We start from the raw sequence: 20206 nt of genomic DNA on the forward strand, positions 1-20206 counted from the left end.
GGTGTATAGGGTTAGAGGCAAAACCTGGCAGAAAATAACACCGAATCGAATATGAACAAAAAAGAGAAAGGCGCGTTAAGCATCTGCACAACAATGGGTTGAAAAATAACAATCTATGTATCTACACGAGTTAGAGGCAATGAATCTGGCCGCTTTACAGCAGTCACCTGTTCTATGCCATCCCCGGTCTGAAAACAACCGCATCATCAATCCATTCCGACAGGAAATTCATCTTTAAACAAATCATAAAATTCATGGAAGAGCTTTTTTCTGGGAACCCAAACCCTCCAACCTAATGCAAAAGAACTCCGTTAGAACAATAAACCATGCCGGACCCAATCCACCATTAAATGTAACAGGTGCTAGTGGAAGATCTGTAGACATGTGTTCCCAACCGGGGGCCGATGACTCTGGATATGATAAACAAACCTAGAGTAAATCAAGGCAGGTTGCAAGGCGAACAACGAGATAGATTTGCTGACAGACTGACGAATGGCAACATGTCGCAGAACTAAATGAGCGTACTAGACCAGGGATGGCATGGTGTGAAGCAGGTCACTACCTTCTAGTCAGAGTCACTGTTGTCATTTAAATCGTCATCATCGCCATCATCGCCATCATCGTCTGAGAGACCGTCATCGGTACCGGAAGAGAGCCCGGCGCGGTGACGGAATCCCTTTCCCTGAACTGCCGAGGCTCTGCAAACGCCCGGGATCCCCATTAACCACATGATCTTCCAATCGCCGCGGCGCCTGTTGCGCCGCTGCTCAAAGTCGCGGCCATCACGCCTGTGACGACGGCGACGATGCTCGTTGTGAACGCCCTTTTCAGTTCTCTTCTTCCAAGAAGTACTGTTGAAATATAGTTAGCACAGCAATTATAAATGGAATTGATATCATCCATGGACGGGGTAGAAAACTTACGAAGTTGCCGGCCAGCTTCTGCTCCTGGTCCATTTGACTGTTGTACTTGTTGATACGAGGGCGGTAACTGATGGGGTCACGACGGAAAGTGACATCCAAGCTCTTCAAGAACCTGTTGCAACCACCGACCAGAGACTCGGGCGTCTGAGCACGAGCGCTGACGGATGGCTGGCCGTCGAAGACAATGACACGATCAGCCAGGTAGGTGGCCATGATGAAATCGTGCTCGACGATGAAAGCGGTCTTCTTGGTGTGCATAATGAAACGCTTGATGACACGAGCAGCAACAATACGTTGCTCAGAGTCTAGGTAGGCACTGGGCTCGTCAATCAGGTAGATATCAGCTGGCATACCTAGAGCCAAGACAATAGCGACACGCTGCAATTCACCACCGGACAGGTTCTGAACTTCCTGGTCGATGAAATCATCCATCTTCAGGGGCTTGTAGACATCGGTCTGGAACTGAGGAGACAGGAAAGCAGTCTTGATGCGCTTGAAGAAGAGTTGGCGCACGGTACCCGTGAACTTGGGAGTGATCTTCTGGGGCTTCATGCTGATGTTCATCTTGGGGACGGAGATAAGGCCATCAGGCTTCAATGCACCAGCAAGCATCTTACAGAAAGTGGTCTTTCCAGTTCCGTTTTCGCCCATCATGACGACAATTTCGGAATCGGTAAACTTGCCGGCATCAACCTTCAGGTGGAAGTCACCCAAAGTCTTCTCCATGGAGGGGTAGGCGAAGGCACGATCCTTGTCCGCAATGAACTCCTCACCCGCTTCAGTAAGGCGGAATGAGAGAGATTCCTCACGGAATCGCAGGTTCTCGGTAGGGATGTGACCGTCCAAGAAGATGTTGATACCCTCACGGACGGAGGAAGGCAGAGTGACGACACCGTAAACAGCAGGACGACCATACAACACGCAAATAAAGTCGGACAAATAATCAAGAACGGACAAATCGTGCTCGACAACAATGACATAGTCAGTGGGGCTGAGAAGGCTGCGGATTGTACGGGCAGCAGCCAGACGCTGCTTAACATCGAGATATGAGGAAGGCTCATCGAACATGTACCTATATTAGCATTAGCAACTGATTGGCTTTAATGGCATGACTATAATCCAGGAGGAACCTACACGTCGGCCTTCTGTACGCAAACCAGACCAATGGCAAAACGTTGAAGCTCACCACCAGAAAGATGACCGATATCACGTTGCGCAACTTGTCTCAGCTCTGGACACGGACGATTAGCAAATGGATTCCAAAAGCATTGTAGTACGGAAACGCACCGAGAACTTCCATGATCTCATCCTCGTTACCCATCGCGGCGCGTGCCTCGATGAGCTGCTGCACCTGCTGAATAGGTCCCTTCACAGCACGGGGAATCTGATCGACATACTGAGGCTTGACAACCGCCTTCAAATTGTCTTCCAGAATTTTGGTAAAGTAGTCTATCACAGTTAGCAATGTCGAATAGGGACCGCGGTACTTAGACTATAGTACTCACTCTGCAATTCGGAACCACGGAAGTACTTTAGGATTTCCTCCCAGTCAGGAGGGTTATCATAACGTCCGAGGTTAGGCTTCAGTTTGCCACTGAGAATCTTCAACGCGGTACTCTTTCCGATACCGTTTGTTCCAACCAGACCGAGGACCTGACCGGGACGGGGCATGGGAAGTCGGTGAAGCTTGAAGCTGTTGGCTGAGTACCGGTGGGTGACTTGGGTCTCGAGGTTGGTGGGCAAGTTGATGATGTGAATGGCTCCGAATGGGCACTTCTTGGGACAGATACCACAACCAATGCACAGGCGCTCGGAGATGAAAGCGATCTTAGAAGTGGAATCGACTTCAATGCAAAGCTTGCCCGAGCGGACCACGGGGCAAGCCTTCTTGCACTCTTGACGACATTTCTGTGACTAGTTAACCTCCGTGGACACCGTTGAATATTATATCGAATCGCGTACCTTCGGTTTGCACTGTAAAGTTGGAAAGATGTGGTGTGAGCCAGGCATTTGAGAAAAATCCTATTAGTGGGGTATTTCGCGACGAACCTTATCACTGTTGATGATGGCAATACTGTAGGAAAAAAATACCGTTAGCTGGTGATACCGTACTTCAAAAGCTCCAGAAACATACCGAGTAAGCTTGTCAGACATGATGGGTGGATATGATTCAAAGAAACCGTGTATGAAGCAGGTTGAAAAAAAGAATCAGCACCAGGTGGAGGAACCTCGGGAGGGGTGGAGGGTTGAAATGGGGCAAATAAGTGCTGTCGCAGGTAAATGAACCGGGCTCAGCAAAAGCACCAAGTATCTCTGCGCAGACTCAACTAGAAATAAGACAGGGGAAAACACCACTATCAATGGACGAGGGGCGGCAGAATTGAATGCACTTTGCTTTGCTTTCTGTGGGCTGTGGTGCCTTAGGCCGCATCGGCGTCACTTATTTATCAAGGTGGTGATTGGCTGTTGGAATGGACTCGGATTGGTAGTTTATCCGAGATCCGCGATCCACGTGATGGGACGTCGTGTTAGGCGCCAAGCGAATACGCTAGACCTGATCAGGTCAAGCCTTCGTAGTGCCTAATAGATCAGGTGTCTACTCCCTGCAAACCAAACCGAAGCAAACCCTCCAGTCAGTCCCCAACTCTTAGTTCTTCCAAGTCTCTCGTCTCCTCCTCCCCCAAGATTCCAGCTTCACGCCTCCCCCCACCATTTACTTTCCCACATTGATCGACAGATCCCCCGCTTTCGGGGTCACCACGCTATGGAGTGTAAGTGATTTAATCTTTTCCTCAAGCACAGACGTGCCGACCGAAGCATTCGCCGCGGTACTTCTCCGCGCTTGTCGACCCACTGCACGAATCCTTGAATCCCTCTATTCTGTTCCGATCGGGACAGTTTTCAACTGTCGTCGATCAAGCAGCGTATCATTGCTTTCTCCGAGTCTGGTTGTGTGTATCAATCTGTCCATTGCTTTGGCTTCCAGCCTGGCCGCGTCCATCCCACCCGTTATCAAAAAACATACTCTTTCATCAAAGTCAATATCCTGTCCCATTCTGCTAGTTTTTAAGCTCCTATTGACCGCAATTTGGGTCGCGTGCCATTGTTCTACCTATCCCTGCCACTTTCACGCCTCTCCTAGCCTGAATCGAGCTTCAATGCTGACTGCCCCTCGGTAATAGCCTCTGGCATGGTGATCCCATCTGCTCAAGAACATCCTTCTACCTCGACGATGTCAAACGGTTACCCTATCTCGCCCGTTGCCGATGGTATCCACGCAGATGGCGATGCGGTAATGGAACATGAACGCAGTCCATCCGAGCCCATTGAGTCTCACCCCGTCTCCGAGTCCTCCCCCGAACCCGATGCCGCGGACGACTCATATGACGGCGCGTCTGCGGATTCAGATGCAGAAGATGAAGAGGTAGCGGAGGACAATAGCGATTATGACGCCAACACATACAGCCGTGAAAACTCTTCATCCCCTCACCCCGACCGCGCTGCGAAGCGCAAATCCTCACCGGTTAGCGAAACCGACCTGATCAGACAAAATCCCGATCTGTATGGACTTCGACGAAGTGGTCGTGCTCGCACAACGCGTCATCTCGCCGACTCATCCGATTCAGACTCAGATGTCATTGCACCACGTACTAAACGTCGGCGCAAAGATCCATCCCAGCAACCCTCTAAGGCTTCCCGATCGGCTACCGTGTCTTCCCTATCCGAGTCGGATAGTGACGAGTATGGTGGAAAGAGCGCTCGTGCTAGCAAAGCTAGAAGACGACGTTTCCAACAAACTGCTAGCTATGAACCCTCATTGAATGAGGTTCGTTTCTCAACGCGAACCGCCAAAAAGGTATCAAATTACAACGAGGATGACGAAGAAGATGAAGCCATGTTTGAAGAAGACCCAGAAGATCTCCCACCGAACTACTGGGTGGAGAGTTATGTGGAGGACACTCGCCCCGCTGTCGACGTCGTCCTGAATCACCGCCTCAAGGAGGGCGTCGACCCCAAATCTCACGACCTCAACCGCAACGACTTTGAGTTTTGTATCAAGTGGCAGGACAAATCACACTATCATGCTACATGGGAAAGCAATGAAGCTATTGCGAACTACCGTAGCACGCGACGCGTCGATAATTATGTTCGAAAGGTGCTCAACGAGGACATCCGGTTACAGTATAGTGTCGATGCCCCTCCTGAAGATCGCGAAAAGTGGAATCTCGATCGCGAACGAGACGTTGAGGCCATAGAGGACTACAAAAAGGTTGAACGAGTTATTGGCGTACGTGATGGCGAGGATGGTACCACAGAATACCTTGTCAAATGGAAACGTCTCCTCTACGATTCCTGTACTTGGGAACCCGAGGATTTGGTTAGTGAGATCGCACAACGTGAGGTTGATCGATTTTTGGACCGCACTGCTCGACAGCCCATCTCCGACAAGAATGAGATAAATGTTGCCACGCGTAAATCCTTTGAGCCCATCCACGGAACCCCTAGTTTCTTGCAGAATGGAGAACTCAAGGACTTCCAAGTCAAAGGTTTAAACTTCTTGGCTTTCAATTGGGTCAGGGGTCGCAATGTGGTTTTGGCAGATGAGATGGGTCTCGGAAAGACAGTACAAACTGTCGCATTCATCAACTGGATGCGCCATGTTAGGCGGCAGCAAGGACCGTTCATCGTCATCGTTCCCCTGTCTACTATGCCAGCATGGGCTGATACTTTTGATCACTGGACACCAGACCTCAACTATGTTGTTTACAACGGTAGTGAAAAGGCGCGCTCTGTTTTACGCGATTATGAATTGATGGTCGATGGGAATCCCAAACGTCCAAAGTTCCATGTTCTGTTGACAACTTACGAGTATGCAATGAATGATTCACCGTTCCTCGGCCAATTCAAGTGGCAATTCATGGCAGTGGATGAGGCACACCGTCTCAAAAATCGCGACTCGCAACTTTATATCAAGTTGTTCGAATGGAAATGCCAGGCTCGCCTCTTGATTACCGGCACCCCAATCCAAAACAACCTTGCTGAGCTTTCAGCGCTGATGGATTTCCTCAATCCGGGTCTCATTGAAGTCGACGTCGACATGGATTTGAATTCAGAGGCCGCGTCTCAAAAACTTGCTGAGTTAACCAACGCCATTCAGCCTTATATGTTGCGGCGTACCAAGTCCAAGGTCGAGTCGGATCTACCTCCGAAGACAGAGAAAATCATTCGAGTGGAGCTCTCTGATGTCCAATTGGAATACTACAAGAACATCCTGACGAAAAACTATGCTGCGCTGAACGACGGGAACAAAGGAATGAAGCAGTCTCTTTTGAACATCATGATGGAATTAAAGAAGGCTAGCAACCACCCATTTATGTTCCCCAACGCAGAGGCAAAGATTTTACAAGGTAGTAATCGTCGAGAAGATATCCTCCGGGCCATGATCACCAGTAGTGGAAAAATGATGCTTCTTGATCAACTCCTTCGGAAGTTGAGTGTTGATGGCCATCGAGTTTTAATCTTCTGTCAGATGGTTGGTATGCTTAACATCCTGAGTGAGTATATGGAGTACCGTGGTTACAAATATCAACGGCTTGATGGAACTATCCCATCTGCCGCCCGTCGCTTGGCAATTGAGCATTACAATGCTCCTGGTAGCACCGACTTTGCATTCCTCCTTTCAACCCGCGCAGGCGGTCTCGGCATCAACCTTATGACTGCAGACACTGTCGTTTTGTTTGATTCGGATTGGAACCCTCAGGCCGATTTGCAGGCCATGGCGCGTGCTCATCGAATTGGTCAAACAAGACCTGTCAGTGTTTACCGCCTTGTCTCAAAGGATACGATCGAAGAGGAAGTCATTGAAAGAGCTCGCAACAAGCTCTTGCTTGAGTTCATCACCATTCAGCGTGGTGTCACGGATAAAGAAGCCTCGGAGATGCAAAACAAGATGGCTCGCGTAGTTGCCGAACCCAATTCCACAGACGATATCTCTCGAATCCTCAAGCGCCGTGGTCAGAAGATGTTCGAACAAACCGACAACCAGAAGAAACTGGAGCAGCTTGATATCGATTCTGTCCTTGCAAATGCAGAACTACACCAAACTGAAGAGGCTGAGCAGATCCAAGCTGACGGTGGTGAGGAATTCTTGAAAGCGTTCGACTTCGTCGATATCAAAGTTGACGATCTCACCTGGGACGACATTATTCCTAAGGATCAGCTCGAAGTGATCAAGGCCGAGGAAAAGCGCAAAGATGATGATCATTATCTTGCTGAAGTTATTGAGCAAAATCGGCCGCGCAAGCGCCACGCCCCCACGGACACGACTGATTCACGGGAGGAACGCAAGGCGAAACGGCTCGCAAGAGCTCAAGTCAATGTCGACGATGGCGAGGAAGAGAATCCTTCATTGGATCCTAAGCGCCCCCTCGGAGAAAAAGAATATCGTGCGCTCTCTCGAGCTTTCCTTCGCTACGGTGATATGGATGACTCTGAAGATCTCATTCTCGAGGATGCCAGGTTACAAAGTCGCGATCGGGGCACCGTTCGTGCTGCTCTTCATGAAATTACCGACAAGGCAAACTCGCTTGTCCAAGAGAGTCTGGATCAATTAGAGGCCATGAAGCAATCAGGTAGGAACCCGACGAAGAAAGAGCAAAAAGCTGTCTTGTTCGACCATCACGGTGTCAAGAGACTTAACGCATGGACTATCGTTGAGCGTCCGCCGGATATGCGCCTTATCCGAGGCATAATCAAAGGATTGCCTGATTTCAGGACATTCCGGCTTCCTGAGGCTACTAAATTGGCGGACTACAGCTGCCAGTGGGGTGCACGTGAAGACGGAATGCTTCTTGTGGGTATCGCACGCCATGGATTTGGCGCGTGGACCCAAATTCGCGATGACACTGAGCTTGGCCTCGGCGATAAGTTCTTCCTGGAGGAACACCGAGTGGAGCGAAAGACACAACGCCTGCAAACTGAGGAGAAGGCAACCAAATCACCGGGCGCTGTCCACCTTGTCCGGCGAGCTGAATACCTCATGTCTGTTCTGAGAAACAAGTACAATAATAATGCTACAGCAAGAAGAGCAGTCGACAATCACCACCGCAACAATAAGCGTGGCTCGAGGGTTTCTGGTAGTGGCAGTGTCTCCGCCTCTCCAGCCCCGTCGAGCTCTCGCAGGCCTGAAAATCCCCGCAAGGGCCACCGTGAATCCGATCGATCACGGCCCCGTCCCCATACGCATAGCAGCCGGGACGGAGTTGATCGTCATCATACCCCCAGCCATGAATCTCGTCCACGGTCTGGTCTTGATATTGATCGTCCACGCCATCGTCTATCTGATGCCTCTAATGACGAGCTTCGTCGCCGCAAAGGTCATGAGAACGGTAGTTCTAATAAAGAAGACATGGCGTTCATGTTCTTCAAGCCTATTGTTGCCAATTTGAAGCAAGTTTCAATGATCACTGCCAAAAATTACCCAAGTAAAAACGAGCGGGCACAGAAACTCCGTCTTACCCTTGTGAAGATTGGGGAATTCATTCGCAATAACCTGGAGGGCTCGCAATCGATGCCCTCCTTGGAGGTCCGACTTTGGTAAGTTCTCTTGCTATCATCTTTATCCTTCATGTTCTAACTTAAATTTCAGGGATTACGTTTCACTCAACTACTGGCCAAACAAAGACGCCAGTGGTGCGAAGCTGCAGCAGATGTTCAATAAGGTCATGGAAGCTAGTAAGGCTTCCAAGGCCTCTAATGGTAGCTCGGCTTGAGGAGTTCCGTATCTGATCCACAAAGTGGGTACAGGTGTTCTTTGTTTCAGTTCAACTTCACTTTAGCACGGTTTGATGACATGCATGTTCAGCGTTTCTGATATCGGATATCTACCTATCCTTTCTTTTCTTCTTTTTGATGATAGACACTCAGCGTATTTTTTGCGATCTCTACTCCCTCTACTTCCTCTACAATGTTCCACCCCCGATCTTGAACTATGTTCTTCCGGTCATCTTGCATTGGACTCGAGATTTTTCAAGTCGCTGTTATTGTCATCTCCTTCAGACATTTCGCACACAATTCCTTGAGCTGTCCTCATCAAGGTAAACTCTGTCTTTCTCTTTTGCTCTTTGCTGAAGGTACATATGGATGCAACTTGTCGCATGGCATTGCAAATGGCGTCAAATTATTTGCGCCCAAAAGCACAGAAAGAAGAATTTTCGAAATAAGCATGACCCACGGTCTTGGATGATCACTGCATGGCGTGTTTGGGAACCTTCATTTTCTTTCTTTTTTTTCCAACGTTTTCCATGTTTTCCACTGGGGGAGTTTTGTACTGGCTCTCCATGCTTTTTTTAAACCTGGATTGAGTCAATCATATCATATCCCCTTTGCTTTAGTTTGCTTTTCTTGTACGTCTGTGGGCATACCAGGACTCTTTTCCCTATGGAGGCATCCATAATCGAGGGCAGTTTGTTTTTTCTTTCTCTGCACATGTATCTTATGGAGTGGCTGCCATGGCGTCGACTGATTTCCTTATCTTCCTGGGATCATTCGGAGCGTGTTATTCGATATTCTTTGCTTTTCTTTCTAGAACCAACGTAAGACCCGGGCCTTCTAGCCTTAGTATGAATTTTTATTCCTTCAATACAAATACCGCCCATCCGACGTAGCCTCCAGAGATCGGGGATGCCTTAGCGAGTCCTCGGGTCCTTGCAGGTGGCTAGAGGCCACCTGTGGCCCCGGATAGATCAGACTCCCCGTTGCGATTTACCTCAAAGCTTAGCCCTAATATCTTTGGGTGAGGCACGATTATATTGGCTTACTCGCCAGATTCGGACTTGAGGATGTGATCTCTTTTAATAATTTCATGCTTGTGGTTAAGGGAGTGTGCTGAGCAATAAGACTTATCCATCCTCCAGTTCGGTATCAAATTTCATATCCAAACTACGGAGTACGTACGAGATGCACAATTGCATTACTTCCATCTCCCTATGCTGCGGACAAATTTCAAGAGATTTAGCATAGGTGATATGTATGTAGCCTATTTATATGTACCAATATTCAATAAACTGGTGGTGAAAGGAATTCAGGTATGCTTGGGACCCCGGACATGGGTAAATAACCTACAAGCCGCCTTGCCCTATCGCTCGCCGACGGAGACAAAGACATATGGAGACCAACCAAGGAAAGAAAAAAGGACGCTTCCATCTAGATTACCTTGTATTATAGCACCTATACGAGAAGAAAATCTTGATCGACAATATAATTGTGCTGATCACCCATAGTGTTGAGCTGTCATTAAGCGAGCAAGGCCTGCAAGCAAGAACCAAAGAAAGGTAAAAAAGGCTATTCATACATTCCGTTGCAGGACACCTCTCTTCTGCCCAGGTTTGAAGATACAAATAAGAGAACGCATTCACTAACGCCATGCACGCCGGGATATGAGGGGACAACAAATGAAATGGTGACTGCAAAGTGACGCAGTACTGAGGCCAAGCTCACCAAACACGGCGTCAGGTGAGAGAAGGTTGAGGAGAAAAAGGAGGAGTAAAGTTGGGGGATAAGAAAGAAGAGAGAAGGAAGTCAAGACGGGCCAGCTAAGTGCTGCCCTCAATAGTCGGCATCTCTGCCGACTTCGCCAGCTGCTCCTGTTGATTTTGGAACTGCAGTTGTTGCTGTTGCAGCTTTTCAAGGCTGGTCGTTAGATGTGCGGGCGGTACCGAGCCGACAATTGCGCTGAACAGCCCAATCTCGGCGTCAATGAGGTCATCAAAGATCGCCTCCTTCTCACGCCATGCGTGCTCGCGCTGCGGACATATTGTCTCCCACTCGGCTTGCAACTGTGCGGCCTCCTTGCTAGCCCACGCAATCTGTCGACGGAGAAGACGGTAGAGGTCCCGAGGGGGTAGGGCGAGCTCTGATTCGTCGAAGTCGAGCTCCGGGCCAAACTCTGGCATCAAGGTCTCCTCGGGATCGTGTGCGTCAGTCGTGGTTGCTACGGGGGGTGGCCCAATAGTGATTGCTTCAGTGTGTGGTTCAGATTCAGTCCCCGGTTCTCTGGGCTGGGTCAGCTTCAAGCGGATGCGTTGCAACTTCGAGGCTGGAGTGCCAGTAGTGCTGCCCGGAGCGCCGTGAACTTTTGAGATGGAGTCAATCGGGCGCATAGTGTCTGTCTCGTGAACAGAGCGCATGTGCTTAGTGAGAGCGTCGGAACGGGTAAAGTTGCGGTCACATTCTGTAGTTTTCATTGTTAGTACTCGAGATCTATCATACCCCCCGTTTGGAGGGCTTGAGTCCGGGTCTGAGACAACGTACCGGGTAGAGTGCAGTAGAATGGCTTCTCGCGGGTGTGACTTCTCATATGTGCGCGAAGGGCATAAGCACTGGCATGCGTTTGACCTTTGCGGGTGCAATCGGTCCACTCGCACGAGTACCGCTTCTGTCGGCTCCCGATGTGCTCGTTGTGGAGGTGCTGCACCAACCCATCCATGTTGCCAAGGTCACCAGCGCTGCATCCATCCCATCGGCAAATAGTAACCTGATCGGTGCTCTGGCCGCTATAGTCTTCTTCTTGATTGGTACCAAGGAGAGTAAGGATGCTGGGGGAGTTGGGGATATCGCCGGAGCTATCAGAGGAGATCGAGGCGGTCGGGGATGGAGGTGGGTGGTTTTCGTCTTGGGCAGAGGAGAGAGGAGTTTGTCGGTCCCAGGATGCGACGCCGGTGCGACGACGCTTGGAGGGCGGCAAGTTGGACATCGAAGGCGAATGCGCGCGGCTTTCATGCTTCATGGATTCATGGTCTGAAGTCTCGAGGGATCCCACTGAGGAGAGGGGAGAACCGGGAGAATCTCGTGAAGCCATTGTGGATTGTATAGCTCGTATAGAAAAAGGGAAAAGTGACAACAAACAAATTGGATCCGTCTATTAGCTGCGCCGTATATGTCGCGCGAGGGAGGCCATCGTATCACATCACGTGCCTAGTCGTGGAGTATGTATCTAATCACGTGGTCAACTGGGAGCTGGCGGCCACAACTGAACCAGTCTCTCTCTATACTTCTTCCTCCATTGTCCTTACTATTTATTGACTATTATTCTGTTTATTATGCTATTTATCCATTTCTTCAAAACTTCTGAAATGTTGATTTATTTACTATCATGCACTGACCTCCTATGTATCAGTGCACCACACTAACCCAATGGTGAGCTCGCCTTTGCCTTCTATACACACCATCCTACACAATGAAATCTGCAACACCAAACATCTTCAAATACCCTACATGCTACATGATGATCAGATCGAATTTGCAATTCTGACAATCACCAATTACATGTGAGATTGTCTGTTGACTCTACTACACTTGATCTGACCTATACAACAACCCATTGGTGTTACAAACAACTCTCATTTGCTATGATCAATGTCTAATGAATACAAATATACTCTACAGGAACATCCTAATATCTCGTTCCAGAAACCGTGTGTTCCTCCAAGATAGCATCGATCTCCGCCATCTCAGACTCCGTTAGCGTTTGTGCACCGCCCATGTTCTGAACCACCTTGTCCTTCGTAGTACCGCCAGGGATGGGAATAATAGTAGGCATGTCGGGCTTTTCACTCAAAGTACGGATCCATGACAGGGCAATCTGAGCAGGAGCAAGATCTTTGCGATTAGCAAGGTCGTTGACCTCATTGATGAGCTTCAGGTTGTGCTGGAAGTTCTCTTCCTGGAAGCGGGACAGGTGGCGCCGGAAATCATCTTCGGGGATATCGGCCAACGAGGTCACAGCTCCGGTCAGAACACCTCGGCCAAGTGGCGAGTAAGCGACAACGGGGATCTCGAGCTCCGCGCAGGTTTTGGCAACGTCATTATGGAGGATATCGGTGGACCATAAGGACATTTCAACCTCGACGGCAGCAATTGGGTGCACCTTTTGTCTATAGAAGCCGTTAGACTAGATTGTTCATAGCCAAGAGGAGGAGCATAAAATCAAAAGAGAGATCAAAAAAAGAGGCACATACGCTCGGCGGATTGTCTCAGCATCAACCTCGCTCAATCCAATTCCTCCAATCTTGCCCTCTTTGACATACTCGGCGAGAACTTTGATGGTCTCCTCAATGGGAACACTGGGGTCTTGTCGCGCACATTCGAAAATGTCAAGCTTCTTCTTGCCATCAAGCAAACGCAGACATTCATCCACACTACGACGGATGTTCTCTTCGGAGCTGTCCGGGACAAGCTGGCCCACCTTTAAGCCACCCTTGACACTGAGAACGACCTTGTCTGCATTCTCGGGGTACTTGGTGAAGTATTTGTTGAGCAGGTGCATAGAATTGTACTCTGGAGTGCCGTACAGCTCGCCAGCGTTCCAGAAGTTGGCACCCAGTTCCAGAGTAGTGTTAAGTGTATCAAAGCACACCTCGTCTGAGGGAGGCTGCGCAACCCAGGTCATTCCTGATTTTATTAGCGAAATGTCTAATTGTGGTGAGGGGAAATCTTACTCATCATGCCATAGCCAGTAGAGCCGATTTCTTTTCCAAGTAGAGAAGGCATGATTGAATACAAAAGTAGCGATGTTAGAGAGATGAGATAAATGATAGAATGTCAAAAATTGGTGTCGAATTGGTGGGCTGTGATGCCTTTTTATGTTTTTTCAAGATAGCGCCCCGCCGTCGGGTCAGACTTGTCGCAGTTAAGAATATTATTACCGCAAGCCTTCGTCACCCTAACCAAGTCTAGATAACCTTGGAAGCTCTCATATTAATAATGACACGGGGATTCTCCTCTGGGCTTCATGCATACCCTGTTAAATTGTACTTTGTACTGCTGATGCCCGGAGCGACCGGGAAAAGAATACGGCGTTAACGGGTTTCGGAAGTTGGATAGCTAAGCTCCGCAAGCTGTTTCATTCTGCATCATCAATTCACATTAAAATCCCTTCTCCAGGTATCGCTAAGGACTAGTGCTATAGCCTCCTAACAACATCTAAAGATATCACGGTGATGAGCACAACGCTGCATCCTCGAGTCATGACCGCAGTTTTAAGGGCACCCTTTGCTATACAAACAAATAGGACTACATCCAATATATCATTACAAAGTATCAAACCAAAAACAAGCATAGTTTTGTAAGTTCACATTTTCCAGGGTCAATAATCCATCATCTCCTCTTTTCCTGTCATTCAAGATTCTCATCACAGGAAGATAGCCAATCCAACCTCATCGGAGCTATCAACCATATTCTTGAATCGATGCCCCAGCTCCCTAGCCATAGTCTCAAAGATAAAAGGGAAATCTTCAGGAGTAATTTCATCACCCCCGCGCCAACCATGCCCAACCTGAACGTTCTCGACCGGTCTGTTGTTGCTGTGCTCGGTTTTCACAGTCTGAGTGAAACCCACCCCGTTGCTGTCATAACTGGGTGCATAAATATTGGAATCTGAGTAGGTCATGTGTGTTGGCTTCGTGTTCTCCGGGTTCTGCTGCTGCGTGGTCTCGATGCTGGCAGTGGGCGCGGCGGTTGGGGTTGGATCTTCCAGGCCTAACCCTTGCAGGATGTCATGAACGTAATTCTGAGTGTCTGTAATAAGTCTCTGCTCTTCTATTAGAAGTGTGTTCTTTAGGTGATAGAGTATCACCTGAGGATGACTAACCGGTGATCGAGATTCAAGTTTCACTACTTGTCGTTGTTCTGTATCTTTGTCTGTCTGGGAGATTGGGTGTGCGTTGACAGTAGACACTGCCAGCAGTGCCACCATAAAGAGAGAGAGCCATGATGCCCTGGGAATAGATTGTGACATATTGTATGAATTGAAGCGGATGCTGTAATAAAGTTGAGATGATCAGGGAACTCACGAGCGTCACAACTATTATATATGATTCGATTCCCGAGAGGCTGGTCTGCAACATACTGATACTTCATGTATTTTGGGAACTATCCGAGTTACCGAAATGCCTCTCTTATCGTTTGGAATGAGGCGTTGTGTAGGCACTTGAATGCCAATGTTTATATCCCTAGTGTGTCTTCCCCTTTTCTTATAGATCAATTCAAACCTTATTCATTTCATCTGGAATAGTCTGAAACTCTATTTATCTTATTCAAACTTGTATTGATTCCATATAAAAACGGAGTTCATGAGGAAAGGGTCCCTTCGTGGATCTAGGGGCCTGTGTCGATTCCCAATGATGGCAGAACACATTCCAGAGACGAACTCCCCTGCCACTCAGGTGCGCCCTTATTAGATCATAATGATTTTGCTAAGGAGAAAGGACCGGCTAGTATTACAATCTAGAGTGATTGGAATGAGAGAGTGATACTGTCCTATGCATACTCTTCTGTCCCAACCTCAATTCCTGCCGAATCAGCATGTTCGTCCTTTTTACCATCTAGCAATAATAGTTATCGAAAATAAAAATTGCATTGTTATTGAAGGCGCTCGGAGACTTTGCCAATGTTCAAATCATTCAAGAAACCATTGATCATAAAACACTACGACCCTGGGGCTTGATGTTCGCTCCACTCAAATGCTAGTACTACCTTATACACCATCATTGAATTTGTAAAAGTTCATCCATCTCTGTAAAATAAATTGTAAGCTACTGTCCGTATTATTCGGGCTTGCGATGCTGTTCAAAGGTACTTACCTTGTCATAAGGCTTAGACGAGTCACAGAACCGTAGATCTGTCGCAAGACGGATGACATTGTCCGGATCATTGTTGATGGTGGAAGCATGGATCTTGGACAAAATCTTAGCATAATTGGGCTTTCCGTGTAAGAATGAATGACTCACCATATGAGGTTTGTGTAACACCACATCACCAGCCTCATATTCCGACACCAGCCATCGTCGACCATGCTCGCGAGCAAACTCGGCCGGGCGCTCAGAGAGCAGGCCCGTTGACATCATATTCGAGTTGAAAGCCGACTTGGCCTCTTCATCGGTCAGCCCAGCCTGCTTTGCTTTGGCATAGAACGCTTCTTCCATCTCAAGTCCAATGCTGTCACCTATTGCGCAAAAACGCAGTCAGTATACAAAATCGTCTCCAAGCAGCCTTAACCAAAAACAGAGGGCCAAAACGAACCGTCTTCCAAGTAGATTAATCCACCCCCATTGAGCTTGATATCACCCATGGGAACCCAAGCAGTAACACTGGTGGGATCTCCATATCGCAAGAAGATCTGATCATAGTGCACACCAATCGGCTTCGATTTGGGGATATTGTTCCTGAGCATTGTGCGACGCAGGCTCACTGTATTCTTTCCCCAATCTGAGAAGCGCGCAATGAAATCATACAGCGCTGGATGGTTGCAGAACTTCTCCGCGTACCAGTCCTGGTAGTGTGCATCGAGGGCAAGGTCCACAAAGGCCGCCGCTCGCTCACCACCGGGCTTGCCATTTCCACCAGCGTGGCCTGCTCCAATACCAGGGTAGTCGAGGTGGTCCTTGGCGGGGTCGAAGATACCATCAACGGGTGCTGTGCCAGGCTTCAGAACTCCTGTGGGCTCCAGGGTGGAGAAGTATGTTTCGCGAGCGGCGAGCACATCCTCGCGGGGGAGGATCTGTTTGAGGAAGAGGTAGCCGTCCTCTTCATAACGCCCGCGGAGCTCCTCGAGGGGGAGGGTTGGCTCTGAGGGACGGAGGAGGGTGGCATTCTCTGGTGTCAAAGGGCCGTCGTTGACAGCGATGTTGTCTGCTTGGATGCCGACCATGTTGGATGCGATGGCAAGTTCAATTCAAATGAGATTGGAATTCAGAAGGAAGTTCTGGTAGTTGGACCAGGTCGGACGGTCCCATTTTATATCTTTCATCCATATCGTCGCACGTTGGTTTTTTGTGGTCATAGAAGGGTATAGTAGAGCATCAAGTAGAGAACCCTCCAACCAGAAGCCAAATAAATTGATGCTGACTCTAATGCCCCGCATAGCTTGACTCCATGGCTGCAATAATAACAGTAAAAAGAGTAATATTCCCCGTGATTGGGGGAGGAGTTCATTACTCTTTTTGAAATGTGGAGATGCCAATGTTGATCGCCGCGGGGAAAGTTGCTCCTTTTCTTTTCTCTCCCACAAAAGGAACAAAAGGATATGCTGTCCTATGAAATGTGTAAATTGTGCAACAGATTATGTCTTGGAATTATAAGCATAGCTTTTTCAAATTTAATGAAAATAGTCATGACCTACAGAGTACAATCCTTGAGGAAAATATGGGAAACAAAGTGAAACACCATATGGAAAAAGACATTGTCAAGCATAATATACAAGCCTTCTCACTTGGTCATGAATCTCCTTGGCATGTTTATTTGCGTTTCCTTGCGAGGCAAATGTCTTGTACTTAAGATCGGCTGCGTGGGGACAAGGAACGAATCTCGTGGAGCTGAGTGAGCGGCCCAAGCTCTATGGGAGAACATCAAATATGGAGATGGGTGCGATCCATAAAAGGAAAAATAAAAAAGGAATCAACAAGCAAGGACGTCTCTCCACATGTAGATCAGGACTCACGTAACTTAAGGCTCTTCCGTACATCCAAGCATCCAGCAGTTCCTCGGAAGATTCGTCGACGTTCTCCGTATTAAACTCCCATGGATACGCAATGAGCTTGTCTCATTCGTATTCCAGACGTGCCAGTGCAACCTGACTCTCCTTGTAGGCGATTGTAGCAAATCATCTGGTAGCATATAACCGGCCCTTACATTTTTTTACAAAAATTACAGACCCTCCTAACGGAGGGTCCGCCACCCAAACGGAGGGGATCACCCAAATGTCAGATTTTTCATACTTTTTCAATTTCAACTTCAATTATCAACCACTCCACCAACCATGCCTAAATCCAATAAAATCATCGAGGATCAGATCACTAAGGCTATTGACAGCCTGTCAAATCAAACGAAGCCCAATATCGCGAAAACTGCGCGAGAATTCGCGGTCCCAGAAAGCCGACTCCGACGCCGATGGAAAGGAGGAAAATCGCTATTTCAAAGACAACCCAACGGTCGGAAACTCAATATAGAGCAGGAAAAGGCTTTATATAAATACATTGATTACTTTAACTCGGCGGGAGTATCAATTAATCGGCGATAAATCGTAATCGCTGCCAATTCAATTCTCGAGGACGACCACAAAGACACCTTAACAGAACCTCTATAAACCGGTAACTATTGGCTAAAACGTTTTCTTAAACGTTATCCTAAGTACTACGTACGCCGCCGGAGAGCTCTTGATATTGAAAGAGCTGCTGCACTTGATAAATCTGTGGTACAGAGGTGGTTTAAAAACTATATATATATAGTTAAAGAAAACGGTATCAACCCTCGAGATATCTACAATTTTGACGAAACTGGCTTTCAAATCGGTATCGGTCGCGATCAATTTATTATTACCAGAGAGCCCAAAAAGAAGCTATTTAACGGATCTATTACAAATCGTGAATCTGTTACTGTTTTGGAGGCTATTTCAGCTGATAGTTTTACCTGTCCCCCGCTTATTATCTTAAGCGCAAAACAAACTCTCCTACGCTGGTTTGATAATATCGAAGCAGACAAATATATCGCAATATCAGATACTAGCTATATCAATGATATTCTCGCTTTCCAGTGGATTAAGCTGTTTTATAAGTGGACAAAAAATCGTACCCTTAGTGCAAAAAGGCTTATTCTGTGTAACCGTTTTGGATCCTACGTAACACAACAATTTATCGAATATTGTGATAAGAAAAATATTATTCTTTTCTTTTTACTTTCGTATACCAGCTATATACTACAGCCTTTAGATATAGGCGTATTCAGTGTCTATAAACACTGGTATAGTGAGGCTGTTGAAGCTGCTACAAAGACTGGCTGCCGTAAGTTCTCAAAGGATAAATTCCTCCACTCTATTGCAGAGATTCGACAAAAGACTTTTCGTCCTTATACAATTAAGCTTAGATTCAAATTGACAGGTCTTTGGCCTATTAATCCAACGCTAATTACAGACGAATTGACATTATACGATCCCTATCCTAATAATCCATTAAGATCGAGTACCCCGTCAATAACATCTCAATATACTGAATTCAGTACACCAAAAACAGCTGAAAAAGTGAGAAGAATTAGCTACCGTCTCAATCAATATACACCCAATTCTTTACGATTTAAAGAAGGGCTTACAAAGCTTATAAAGGGGGCTGAGATATAGGCTACACTAGCCTACCAGCTACAGCGGGAATTCGATTCTATACAAGCTATTATAGGAGCACGACACGCCCGATACGACGCCTCTCGTCGTTATATACCGATCACCGGTATAATCAATGCCAGTCAGGTCAAAGAAATAAAAAGAAAAGAGTATAAATTGAGCGAAAAAGCCGATCAAGAAAAAACGATGCGGAAGTGGAAGAAGGTATTGATCGAAATCAGGAAGTATAGAAGAGCTAAGAAACGCCGGGGGAATTGATTTTTTTCTGTATTCTAGTAGTAAAATAGCTAATTGATATCTTTACTACTTTTAATTAATTAATTTACTATGTTGTAAGGTAGTAAATTGATGCTGAAGTAAAAAGTATGAAAAATCTGACATTTGGGTGATCCCCTCCGTTTGGGTGGCGGACCCTCCGTTAGGAGGGTCTGTAATTTTTGTAAAAAAATGTAAGGGCCGGTTAGAGGATATGGTTTGATATTTCACCACTATAATCTGCCAGCTTCTGGGAAGATATTGTGTATGTATCTTCTGTTTTGCTTCCCTCTGGACCTATGCCAGGCTGTCTTTTGTCTAACAGTTTGATGACTTCACGGAATGCAGAGTGAGTGCATGCACCTTGGTATCTGAAAACTTCGGCTGGACACCAACAAATAGAAGAAGTTGCCGACAACGACACCTCACAGCCCTCCAAGGTGCCGGTTATGACAACGCCGGACAATCTTTCGGCAATGCTGCTTCACCCAGAAGAGCATGCCAAGCCCTCCTATTGATTTCTCATCAATAATCAGACATCGAACATCGCACAAGATCTGCTGAAGAGACTTGACGGGGTCGCCTCATCTATAGACACATTGAATCTCGTATATTTAAATTGGCATACGAAGTGCATGTGGTTCATTATCGACTCTAGCTTTTAGTGGGGAGATTGAGAGACGGTTTGGAGAAGGATCATGGCGGCGACATTTGGGATTGCCTCATCCTCAGCATCTGGAGGTTCGGCCAGTATAGAGGCTGGTATACTGCCCTGTGAGCTTTAACAGTAAGCGGAACAATCACTGCAGTGCATGACCCACAGTATTGAACGCTGCAACCCCTGCAGGAGTCGCTGGGAGTA

The 20206-nt window shown here is 47.5% G+C and overlaps 6 protein-coding genes across 6 annotated transcripts; 1 reads left to right on the top strand and 5 right to left on the bottom strand.

Moving 5' to 3' along the window:
- Positions 1-827: 827 nt before the first annotated feature.
- On the bottom strand, positions 828-3077 carry N7479_009523 (ATP-binding cassette domain-containing protein; the record flags this gene model as incomplete). Its single annotated transcript, XM_057257216.1, has 8 exons — positions 828-851; positions 924-1995; positions 2058-2154; positions 2211-2372; positions 2429-2831; positions 2886-2897; positions 2973-2997; positions 3058-3077. 8 exons carry the CDS (start codon positions 3075-3077, stop codon positions 828-830), a joined length of 1815 nt encoding a protein of 604 aa, XP_057104674.1.
- A 1078-nt stretch (positions 3078-4155) lies between these two features.
- Positions 4156-8695, top strand: N7479_009524 (chromatin-remodeling ATPase CHD1; the record flags this gene model as incomplete). The annotated part of the gene is made up of 2 exons (XM_057257217.1): positions 4156-8519; positions 8572-8695. 2 exons carry the CDS (start codon positions 4156-4158, stop codon positions 8693-8695), a joined length of 4488 nt encoding a protein of 1495 aa, XP_057104675.1.
- A 1821-nt stretch (positions 8696-10516) lies between these two features.
- On the bottom strand, positions 10517-11781 carry N7479_009525 (C2H2-type zinc finger protein; the record flags this gene model as incomplete). Its single annotated transcript, XM_057257218.1, has 2 exons — positions 10517-11154; positions 11235-11781. The coding sequence occupies 2 exons, from the start codon at positions 11779-11781 to the stop codon at positions 10517-10519; spliced, it is 1185 nt and encodes a 394-aa protein (XP_057104676.1).
- A 594-nt stretch (positions 11782-12375) lies between these two features.
- On the bottom strand, positions 12376-13472 carry N7479_009526 (aldo/keto reductase family protein; the record flags this gene model as incomplete). The annotated part of the gene is made up of 3 exons (XM_057257219.1): positions 12376-12856; positions 12941-13373; positions 13421-13472. The coding sequence occupies 3 exons, from the start codon at positions 13470-13472 to the stop codon at positions 12376-12378; spliced, it is 966 nt and encodes a 321-aa protein (XP_057104677.1).
- Positions 13473-14112: 640 nt separating this feature from the next.
- Positions 14113-14718, bottom strand: N7479_009527 (uncharacterized protein; the record flags this gene model as incomplete). Its single annotated transcript, XM_057257220.1, has 1 exon — positions 14113-14718. The coding sequence occupies one exon, from the start codon at positions 14716-14718 to the stop codon at positions 14113-14115; it is 606 nt and encodes a 201-aa protein (XP_057104678.1).
- Positions 14719-15456: 738 nt separating this feature from the next.
- N7479_009528 (uncharacterized protein) lies at positions 15457-16629 on the bottom strand (the record flags this gene model as incomplete). Its single annotated transcript, XM_057257221.1, has 4 exons — positions 15457-15495; positions 15563-15655; positions 15710-15924; positions 16002-16629. The coding sequence occupies 4 exons, from the start codon at positions 16627-16629 to the stop codon at positions 15457-15459; spliced, it is 975 nt and encodes a 324-aa protein (XP_057104679.1).
- Positions 16630-20206: the final 3577 nt, after the last annotated feature.

Source organism: Penicillium vulpinum (assembly GCF_028829585.1).
Source record: "Penicillium vulpinum strain IBT 29486 chromosome Unknown utg000004l_segment0_segment0, whole genome shotgun sequence".
NCBI classification, from domain to species: domain Eukaryota; kingdom Fungi; phylum Ascomycota; class Eurotiomycetes; order Eurotiales; family Aspergillaceae; genus Penicillium; species Penicillium vulpinum.